This window comes from Anomalospiza imberbis, chromosome 5 (assembly GCF_031753505.1).
Source record: "Anomalospiza imberbis isolate Cuckoo-Finch-1a 21T00152 chromosome 5, ASM3175350v1, whole genome shotgun sequence".
NCBI lineage: Eukaryota > Metazoa > Chordata > Aves > Passeriformes > Viduidae > Anomalospiza > Anomalospiza imberbis.
This window is the reverse complement of record NC_089685.1, coordinates 38,864,865-38,876,267: the sequence shown is the minus strand read 5'-3', so window position 1 is coordinate 38,876,267 and position 11,403 is coordinate 38,864,865. Positions and strand designations below refer to the sequence as shown.

Here is an 11,403-nt window from a genome sequence, read left to right as displayed (position 1 = left end):
ATATACTATTGCTTTAAATTTTTATTCATGTGCAACTTTGAACTGCTGTACTTTCAAGTTCTCTGTGGTATGTGAAAAAATGGTGGAGAGAAGCATGCTACCTTGCCCTTTATCCCAGTTCATTCCATACATGCCTAAGGTGCACACGTGCTACACAGGGAAATAGTTAAAAAGGACACTGTTCTTCATTCAATCGTGTATTTATCTACACCATCATCCACCAAAGGGAAGGCAGCAGAAACTCAGTGGAAATCTGCCACCTTGTCACACCTTTCTCGGATGGCAGCTGACCACATTCCTTTCTCTTCTTGTGGACGACAAGGCTAGGAAAACCAGAAGGCTGCCAATAAACCTCGCAGAACTCCAGTGAAATTCCACCTTCGTGGATGGTTTTTAACAGAGGCCTCCATGGTCACAGGAGCTGTAGCTGACCTGCAAGAGGCGGCCGCCACGTGTCTGTGACAACCCCTCGCGGTGGAGAGCTGCTGTGTGTGCTGGGTTTCTGAAGGATGGCCGGCCGCAGATACCACGCAGAAAAGAGGGGATGGCTGGACTGATGAGGCCGACGCCCCGGTCCATCCAAAAGGGTGGCTAGCTGATATGTCCCTTAATCCAAGGCCCTGCACAATGGCAGGAACCGCCTCTCCCGGCTCCGCGCACGGATCTTCCTTCCCAGCAGGCAGCCTTGGGAGCAGGGCCTCACCCAGGCACACCGCTCCCCCTGACGCTGCCCGGGCCCGGCCCGGCCCACCGCCCCCGGCCCAGGCGAGGCCGGGCCGCCGGATCCGGCCGCGCCGGTCCTCCCCGCCCCGCGGCGCTGCGGAGCTCCCGCCCTCGCCCCTCTCTCTTCCTCCGCCGGCAGCTGCGGCATCCCCGGGGCGGCGGGACCGGCAGCGATCCGCCTCCCGCGCACGGCCCCGGCTGCTGCGATCTCCGCGGTACCCCGGTCTTTGCCCGAGGCGAGCCCGGTGAAGCCGGGGCCGCTCGCCAGGCCCAGATTCGGCAGCGCAGCGATGCCGGCAGCCCGCGCTGGGCCCCGCCGGGCCGCTCTGCGCCCGCAGCATCGCGGCGGCCCGTGTGCGATGAGCCGCCCACCCTTGGGCACCTTCTCCGCCCCGCTCGCCTCCTCCTCCCACGGAGCCACCCTCCTCCTCCGCCCCCTCTCCCTGCCAGCCTCCTCCCCGCCCTTCCCCGCACTCCACGCCGGTGCCGGAGCCGCGCGTCACTCGGGCTCCAGCCCCGCCGCAGACATGGCGACACTGACAGCGGTCCAGCCGCTCACGCTGGACAGAGGTAAGCGCGGCTGCCGCGGCTCCCCGGCCCCGCTTCCCCGGCCGCCCTGCCCGGGGGCCACCGCGGCAAGCGCCGGGTCTGCCCCCGCAGCTCCAGCGTGGCGGGCGCTGCCGCGGCAGTGCTCCGGCCCCGCAGTGCCCGGGGCTGGCGGTGGGCAGCGGGGACGCCCCTCTCCGCGGGGTTCAGGTGAGCGGCGGGAGAAGGTCTGAAACGGAGGAGATAAAACTTTGTGCGGGCAGGGGCCGGGATGGGGCAGGTATCCCGCCGCCGGCAGCGCGGCGGTGCCGCAAGAGCAGGAGGCGGCTCCGCGGTCAGCGCTCCGGTCCGGAGGCGCTCCTCGGTGCCGCTCCGCCGTCCCCGCCCTGCGGGGCTCCCCCGTGGGCGCCCCCGCCGTGGCTCCGCGCCGAGGCCCCGCGTCGCCACCCCCGCAGGTGGCTCGGCGGGGGATGCTCGGTGGCGGGGCAGCGCCGCTCCGGCTGCGGGTCGGGAGCACGAACCTCTCGACGAGAGCGTCGTTTGCCGGCAAAATACGGCTTTTTGGGGGCTTGCGCGGGGGTGTGCGGGGAAGGGATCCGTGACTGCAACTTGTCCGTTCGCATGCAGAAGATCGGTTCTGCGTATTCCCTTAGACAGCTGCGCGGTCCGGGTAGGGAGAGCGTTAGTGTTTGGGTAGCCTTGAGGCTGTGTCAGTATTAAGCTTACACAGGTAGCATAAGAGGGTGCTGAAACCTCGAAGTTTACAGTTAAACTTTTGCCTTTAGGCTGTAAAAATTGAACCTCATTCCCTATCAGTGCAGTTGTTCCCGTAACACGGTTCACCAGAAACTTCATTCGATTTCTATGGGTTACAAGGGAGAGCAACTTTGCTCCTACCGCTCCCAGTACGGCATTCTGAATTGCCGAGGTGTCCTCCTTCCTCACTTGCATCCAGTGGTTTCAAGAGGCTCCCAGTCCCTATAAATCTTGTACTCTTGAAAGAATAATTGAGGCCAGCGCCTTGCTGTTTTAAATGTTTGGGGTTTTTTTCCAAAGAATTAAGATGAATTGTTGAAGTAAGATGGAGATTTTTTTTTTTCTGTGAATCCTATGCAAATGAAACACAAACTCAGTTTCAATATTGTAAAGGAGAGATAGACACCTTTTCTAGAATCCAACTGGGAGCCAAACAGCCCACAAAGTACTCCACTTAGATTCCAGCATTAGTAGAAAGAGAGAAGCTAAAGTCATTTTTACTGAAATAGCAAAGTGTTAGTCTGCACTTTAAATTAAACTGCTCAGAAATCCATTGTGTAATCTACAGTTTCACCCTAATACTGTTTTCAGTAAGCAGGACAAATCTACTTTCTGGCAAAGGGTTGAACAGATGGCAATCCATTAGCAAACCTGACTTTTCAAAGGAAATACTACTATTTCAGAATTATGCATCCCTTTTTGGAAAACGATGCTTTAAAAATTCCACAATACACAAAAATGCAAATTAGTTCTAATTTAAATATAAGCATCTGTTGTCTGTGTCCAGGATATGCCTAACCATTTGGCAGGCGTGCCAGTGCTACAGTCTTCCTGGTTGTCAGCCACGGCTGGTATTAGTGTGAGTGAGATAAAACATCACAGAATGATAGGTTGTGATGTGCAAAACAAAAACACAGGCAAGAGGAAATAGATTTAAATAGTGTGCCTGGACTGCAGAAGGCCATTTCTTCAGAGGGATACACTTCATCACTTGTAACATGCTGCTGCATCAACTGTAAAGGATGGGCTGAAGCAACTCCAGAGGCAACTAGACCACACCATTGCTTCCAAATATTTCCTCTGTAGTGTTTCTTTCACAGTCATGGGAGAGGGAAAGTTCTACATAGTGAGATTTTCTAGATTCCTATTACTTTGGTTAAAGCAGATGAGCCATGTTTACTGTCACTATGCCTTGTACTTCTCTGCTGTGATCTTAAAAGTCCCTTAAAAGCCTTGTACCCTCATATCCAGTTCACCATGTCCCACAGGATACTCAGCACAGCAAGAAAACAGGGAGTGTTTCAGGAGAGGTAGTATTGTTACTCTTGTGTTTCTGAGGGAATTGCTGCTTGATCTCTGTCCAAGAAGTGTTCTGCATTCCTCCTTGCTATGGGTCACTGACACTGGTAAAACATCATAAGGATAGATACATTAGAAATCTGAATTACACTCTGACATGGTCTCCTCCTGGAAAAAATATATTGACTGTATTCTAGTACATAGATGGGAGCTTTCTTAAAGCCTGATGTAAATGGCATTCGAAACCTGTATGGTAAAATGAATTACCATTTAAAGGTGAAGGGCATGGTGTGTGTGAATGATTGAAAGCCAATTATATTCTGGAAAATTACTTCAGTCCAAAGCACAGGAATTAATTTCCTTAATTCCTATCATCATATGCCTTTCTACCTGCACAAATGTGTGCAAGTTCCATTAGGGCTCTTTAATATGTAGAACAAGTTCACAAAATAATGGAAATTTTAATCACTTACAATTTAATCTCTAAGGCTTTTGCCTGACCTTTGCGTGGTGCTCTGTTGGGAGGAGGAGAAGAAATCAGCAACTGTTAAAGGAAGGAAACCTAAGGCATTGTAGTGAGGAGTGGTACCACTTAGGGGAAGGTGGCCCTAGCATTTGGGAGTTTTGGAAGAGGAAAGTGCCTGCTGGGTGTCTTCCAACAGCCAAGTGAGTTCTCTTGGAGAAAGTGCTCCCTTCCTACCTTTATTGCAAATGTCTTACACCCTGAATCAATAGCACCCCATCAGTAATCTCCAGTGTCCATGAGAGCTAACTGGTGGAATTTTCCAGGCAGATTCAAAGCTTAACCCTTCAAGCTATAGGGAGCTATACCTTGTTTCAGGTTGAGACAAAATTACAATAATGTCTTCCATAAAATGACAAGTAAAAGAAAGCAAACTTGGGATATTTTTTCTTTTTATTTTATGTTCAAGGTTATGGATTTTTAAGTACATTCCCAGCTTAATTTACCTCCATTAAAAACCCAAAATGGTTACTTAAGTCCAAAAGAGAAATGTTTAAAAACACCTATGCAGTTCCTTCTCACTTCTTCCACATGTCTTCAGTAAGAACTTTGTTGACACTGGTTACAGACAGCTCTGATTGCAGTTAGTTGGCATTTTCCAACAGTATTTCTTTGTATTGGCATACCTCTCATCACTTTTTACTGCCTTTACTTCTCTTCTCAATGTTCTTTGTCTTCCAGAGAGCCATTGCTTCATCCTACCCCATGACCAACATAGTCTTTCCTTTTATTATCCAGAGCCCCAGGTCTTCCTTGCATGCTGACTTCTATTGCCTTGTTCTTCTCAAAGCCCTGGTGCAGTTAACTCCATTGCTCTGTGCATTGCCCTTAATCTTTATTCATTTTCACAGCTCAGCAACCCAATTTCCTGCTCTAATCCTGGGTTCTTCTGCTGTCCAGTGACTCTAGCACCTCACCAGCCTGACGTTCTCTCAAATGTCTGCAGCATACACATCCAGCAACAATGTTCTGCTTTTCTCCATGTGGGGGATGCCAGTTTAGCCTCCTCATGATTATATGAAAACCTCATGTGAATTCCTGCATGCTGCAGGTACACGTTCTAAGCAATGAGAAATTAAAGCAAGCTTGTTGTGGGTGGGATCACTTAGACTGTTTTAGAACAGTCTGATGAAAGTATTTTCTAGAAGTACCATTGCCCTCCTGGAAATATGTTAGAAGGGAATAGATTTCTTTGCTTCCCTTGGCACACATTTAAGGAGCGGTCATAAGGAAGCCTGCAAATGCAAGGAGGCATCTTTCTAGCTATGCATTATAGATGTTCATCTCTGTCTGAACTTTTTTGTTTGACTCAATGTCGGACATATTTTTCATAACACTCAATTCAAATTTTACTTGTATTCTTCCTTACAAGATGAAAATTACTTCAAAAGAAAACTGACCATGTATTTTCACAAACTGCTGCAAAATCTCAGTCCCAGTTCCTCTGAATAGGATCATGAAAATGGCAGCTCTAAAAGGGCACATTCTTGTTTTTGAAAATGTACAACTAGCCTGTACAAAGACCACCTTCTGATAAAGAACAAGGAAATATCTTTTCATATGAAGGGGGACTTTCAACTGCCTTTTGATAATAATCCATGTCCTACTATGTTTTTCCCTATATAATTGCTATTCATGTCACTGATGGTTTCACTTCTTAATGTGACTGAGGGTAAAAGAAGAAATTTGAATAGTCTGAATATACAATGCTGGTACTTTAATCCCTGTGAAGTTTCATAGTAAGGTCATAGCTATTGGCTATTGATTGGCAAATTTCTCTTGATTTCAAATACAGCCTTGGAAATGGAAGGATTTCTTGCTGTTTGGCTGTAATGCATAACTGAGTTCTGGGGTTTTTTTACAAATTCAAGCAAATACTTTTCCAGTGGAGTGGGTGTCCCAAAACTTCCTGAAAATCCGTTATAAAGGACCATGTTCAGTGACAAGAAATAAGAATGTGAATGAGCTTGGAATAGTCATCAACTGTTAGACAAACTTCAGATGTGGTAGCAGATGGCACCTGACCATTAATAAACATAGGTACTTGCTGAAGAAGTAAGTACCTATGTAAGTACCTAAGTAAGTACCTTTCTCTTCATCTCTTGTCATTTTTCTTCTCACTACATTTTTCTTCTCACTACATCCTCATAGCCTACAGAATTGGGGATTTCTTCCCCATCTGTGCCCATATACAGCAGAAATTGTATCAAACATAAGTTGCATCAGGCTGTGCATATATTATTATAATGTATATTATCTTGGAAAAAAGATAAAACATACTCATCAGGAAGAGAAAATCAGATTCATCAGGTGTGAAACACAGTTCTTGACAGGGGAGCGGCATAAAGCCAGATCTCTTTTGCACAGGGTGAAGCCCCGTGGAGCAGTGCTAAGTGATGTGCTGTTGTTCCCTGCCTGGCTGCCTGTCTGTCATGGGGATGTCTTCTCTTGCTCTTCAGTTTAGCATGCTAAAATTGAAAAATCCTTCTGCAAGTGCCATACACTTCAAGTCTAACATTTCTCCTCTTGATGTGCCAACTGAGGACACATAAATAACCAAATTCATTCTTCCAAGAAAAAAAAAAAAAAAAAAACACTAATGTTTGTAGGGATAGAAAGAAAAGTGACAATTCTAGTTTCAGGCTAAAATGCTTGGGGTTTTTTACATCAATGTTACCATTTGATGTTTTTTAATGAATTTTTCTGAAAGGATGGATTAAGGTAAGTGGATTGAGACTGGTTTGTGGTTGTTGACAGAGACACTTTGAGAATCTGTACTGTTAAAGCATTGGTTAGTTAGATATGTAGTTTAGCTGTGCCACCTGGAACTCTAGAGCTGGAGTGGAAACAAATACCTTCTGTCATCTCATGGAAACAAATATATGTCACCTCTGATGTTCATGACTGCTGTAAACATACATGGGTTTAAAATTTAATACACATGTCCAGCTTAAATGTCTCTGTAGAATCCTCACCTGAAGAAGTGCTGGGGCACATGGGAGCTCTTTGCAAGATGGGATATGCTTGAGGCAGCTGGGCATCCATAGGAGCACATCTTTTAGTTTGGGCTTCCCCTTCTAGGCAGGGCCTTGTCCTTCAGCCCTACCTGAAGAGTAGGACTGATGCGTGGTGATGCATGGTGACATGGAAAGTGGGAGCTGCACCTGTATGCAGACAGATGGAAGCATCTGCTGCACAACTCACGGCAGCTTTTAGCATTAAGTCGCCTTTGTGAAGTGTAGAGGGGAGAAAAACCTCTAAATTCTCAGTCATGTTTCCTTCAGAAACATGTAACTAATAAGAAGGAAGAATCTGCAGAAGATGGATGTGCTGTCAGGACAGGTTTGTGAGGCACCTTCAAAACCGCTGGCACTGCAGGAATCTTGAATTCTTCCTGCTCTCCCCAGATGAAAATTTTCTTTAGACATGGTAGCAGTGAATGAATCATTTTAGTGTATCTGAATTTATCTTCCATAGAGAAAAATGGTACAGTGGACTCGCACGTATCCTGCTTTTGATCCCTCTAAGAGCACCTGCTATGACAAGAACCTGCACAGTTGCAGGATTCACCATTTGCAACAGGCTGCAAGAGTATTAGGGTTTAGAGGGCATGAGGGATACTATTTTCTATGTTGTAAATGTATACTCTCTGTTTACAAATAATGTTGAAATAGATAATTTATTTTCTAGATAACATCCCTGTGCTAGGTCATACATATTTCAGTTTCATACCGATGTCTGAGACATTTTTGTAGCTTCAGAAACATGTATTAATCTTTTGATGTAATTGTAAATAAACAATTTTCTTAATTCCATCCTGTTGCTTGAGTTGGACTTCTCTGATGATATTACCAGAAAGAAAGCTTTTGAAAAATGTAACTAATTGTAAGTGAAGTCATCAGCTTTTTCCAGAGGATTATTTGTCCTTTGAGTTTGCTGTTTCAGGACATGCACATGCCCGTTTCTTCTAAACATAGATGACCCTCATGCAAGTGCAAAAAATATAAGTACAAGTTTTTGTCTGACCTGTGTTATTTGAATACAAAATATTGTTCTTGAAGGTAATGCAGTAGAATTTGAAATATCAATTAGGCAAAATTATTAATTCCTGTTAGTTGTTAGAAAGACAAATAATGAGAAGGAAGGATTTAAGAGGAGACCAAGCTAAGTCAGTTAGTGTTTTGAAGCACATAACTCTAAATTTGTGAGTCTGCCTTCCATCACATGGAAGGCAGACACACAAAATATTTGTTTTACATAATGCATTTTTGACATTAAAAAAAAAATATTTACTGATGTGCTATGAATTACATAAATAACAATAAAAATAAATCATAAAAATATGAATTATATATGTATGTGTAAATCCATGCATTTTCAAAGTTAATCTTGGTCAGCTTAATCTTCTTTTGTGACATTTGCTGAAGAGTCAGCCTCTGAATGAGAAGCATTCAACTGTTAATTCTCTATTCAGATGAGAAGATTTGATTGATAATTTTTACATATACACTCATTTGCATAAAATAAAAATGTTTTCCTGTGTATAAGTCACAAGCTTGGATCTTAGAGATGTTAAATAAAGAGGGAGATGTATGTACGTATTTGAGAACTTGTTTTACCAGGGTCCAAAAGGGAGTGGTTAAATAAACCTCAGATTTCTCAAATGCAACTTAGCTAAGCTACCAGGAAATGCACACAGCTTCTCATAATGTGTTATTACTCTACTGCTACTTTACTAATAAGAAAAAAGAGATTAAAAAATCTTTATTGGAGAAAAGAGATTAAAAATTTTTTATTAGAATACCATATCTCAAGAAGAGATCAGAGGATGATTGTTCTTTATTTTTTAAAAGATGGAACAGTGAAGTATCCATGAATACACAGAGCATCAAAGCATTGATTTTGTTTCCATTCAAACAGGAATAATAGTAGAAGAAAAAGTTTTGCTGAAAATAGGCTCTTAATTTATTTCTCCTAAACCAAAGTTACATTTTACTAGTTCTTTTTGATAAAAGCCCATGTTTAATCACTAATCCTTCACATCCACTAACTCTTTAATTTTCTATTTCAAGCATGTCTTCTGAAAAAGTAAATCTCCTAGACTTCAAGGAATCAATTCCTCTACAATCAGTTAAGCATTGGGGAAGGATGTACTTGAAACAGATTAGGTGGATAACTTTGGCCATTATCAGCAGTCGTAGCCCTCAGAAATGGATATATAATTGTCTCTTCACCTTTCAATAGACTAGGCAGCTGTGTTTTTGTGAATCAGTACTTACTGAATCAGCACAGTAGCAAAAAGATAATATACAGAGACAGACCAGAGAAACTTGAGAGGGCGTGGTGGCTTTCAAGTCTATGAAGCAGTCATTTGAAAAATAGGTGGTTGTATGCCTGATCTCCTCTGTAGCCTGACAGTCTTGTAATGTGATAGTAATAGCTATGGAGTTCCTAGACATCACCTTTTGCATCCTATGGGTAGAATTACGTGAAAGCGTGTGCCCCTCATATCTTAGGTAGATACCTTGGAAAATCAAGCTGCAACCTGAGAGGAGTTCTAATACTCCTGTTTCAGTTATTGGGATCATTCAACATGTAGGACACCAAGCAACAGAACTGTAAAGGTGACAGTGAGCTCTGTGTTTCACATGGGTTTTCTGTTTCAAGGTTTTGTTTGTAAATTGCTGCAGCAATTGAACAGTCACAGCTTTCTTCGAAGATATTTGTTTCAAAGTTGAAAGCTAACAGTGATCAGTTGTTGAAATCTGCCAGCAATGAATCTGTACTGCCTCGTTTTGCAGGGATTTATTAACAAAGGATTTTATTTATACCACTTTCTTCTTGCTTTTATCAGTTTTCACCTACACACTTTGAAAGAACAGGTTTTTTTTTTCCTTTCCTGAGAAATGACTAGGGATGTAACCAAGTACTAGAGAGATGCAATCTGCAAAAAACAGTATCGTTAAATCCACTAAAATTTAAGACAGAATATAGCTCTCTTCTCATTACCTAAACCTACAAATAAAGTGTTAAAAGTGTATGTAATTATTGTGTTGCATCCATTGTTTTGCACAAATTACGTATTTCACTGTTGTCTCATTAGACTCTCATACCATGTAGAAAAACAGATAAAATTCTGATTCTAGACTTCAACTGACAATTTGTATAGTCACTATGTACACTTGCCAGTAGCCCACAGCCATCTTTCTCATCTTTCTGGTAATCACATGAAGAGATTTAAGGCTAAGATTAGCTGGAGAGTTAAGAACTGAGGGGAGGCAGCGGGAGGCTCTGGTAATGACATACAAGCAGGGAAAAAGTGAGAGTTACTGCTTTGGCTCAAACACAGTGCCTGTTGTGAAGGAGAATTAGCATCCCTAAGTTAACCCTACCTCCCTTTGTGAGACACCTGTTGGGTCCTTTTTTTTCCCCTCTTCCTGTCTTCTTCCCTGCCAACAGAAATCTCTGTGATGCAGACTAAAAACACACGCTGAAATAGCATTGTGGGAAAGGCATGAAGTTGCCCATATGCCAATAGTTTTGTTTTGTGATGCTCACATAGTTTATATAAATACTTGATTTTACTTAGGCAGGGGACCAAGAGAATGGATTTTAGCTAAGAGGAAAGTGTGTTGTTTTTTCCTTCTGTTTTTCTTTGTTCAGGCTAGCTTATTTATTGTAATAATTTCTGTTTTCTGCTTCTAGCTTAGTCAAATTTTCAATTCCTTCACTGATTTGAATATTTTTCCTCTATATACTTGAGGTGTAAAACACAAAAGTAAATATTACATTCAAGTCCTCAGGTTATATTAATGTATCAACCCTTTATTTTTCTTCTAATCTGGGATCAGAACCTCTAAAGTGTTTACATTTGATGTTCCAGCCAAGTGTCCAGAGTGTTTAGTATTTAAAGGAGCTTCATTGTGAGCGGTGTCTGCCAACACAGAACTGATCCTACAAGATCAAATGATGAGATCAAGAGAAGAAGAGAGGCTGGTGAAATTATCAAGGCATCACTTTACCTGATGTTTCTTGCTACAGAAGGCAGCAGGCAGTTTCCTTGCTTTCACGTAGTTCAACTTGTAGGAACTTAATGAATTAAGGCCAGGTGTAGTCACCATACTGAATTTCTCAGCAAGTTATAGCTTTCCTTCAAAGGATTTTTTTTTGTTACTTCAGTTTGCAGAAGTTGAACAGAATTTAATTATTTAACATGTCCTGTGTAGGTAAATAACTGCTTTAAACACCTGTGATCTCTATTTTTTAAATAAATGCTTTCAGAAGGATTGAGAATTTAAATAACATGAAGTCAGAAACTACAGAATACCCTGCTTCCTTCAAGAAATAAGTGTTAAATAATAAATGCTTGTATATTCCATATATAAATAATATGTACTTACTTGAATACAAAATAAACTTTAAGACAAACTGTTGTCTTTTTGTAACGTATTTGTAGCCAGCTGTACCTAGTCAAAAAAAAGGATCAAAATAATGTCTTAACTGTTCTGTTCATCAGCGAGAGGCTAACTATAAATCATAGTTATGATCACAAAGAG

The 11,403-nt window shown here is 42.7% G+C and overlaps 1 protein-coding gene across 2 annotated transcripts in view; it reads left to right on the top strand.

The window, feature by feature from the left end:
* Positions 1 to 682: 682 nt before the first annotated feature.
* The window catches only part of LIN7A (lin-7 homolog A, crumbs cell polarity complex component), a 46,458-nt gene continuing 35,737 nt past the window's right edge, over positions 683 to 11,403 (top strand). The window contains exon 1 of one of the 2 annotated variants that reach the window (XM_068190307.1): positions 683 to 1,293. In XM_068190307.1, coding sequence (XP_068046408.1) covers positions 1,014 to 1,293 — 280 coding nt within the window. In that variant the 5' untranslated portion in view covers positions 683 to 1,013. The remainder of the gene's footprint in view (positions 1,294 to 11,403) is intronic. The other variant, XM_068190308.1, reaches the window with a different exon arrangement.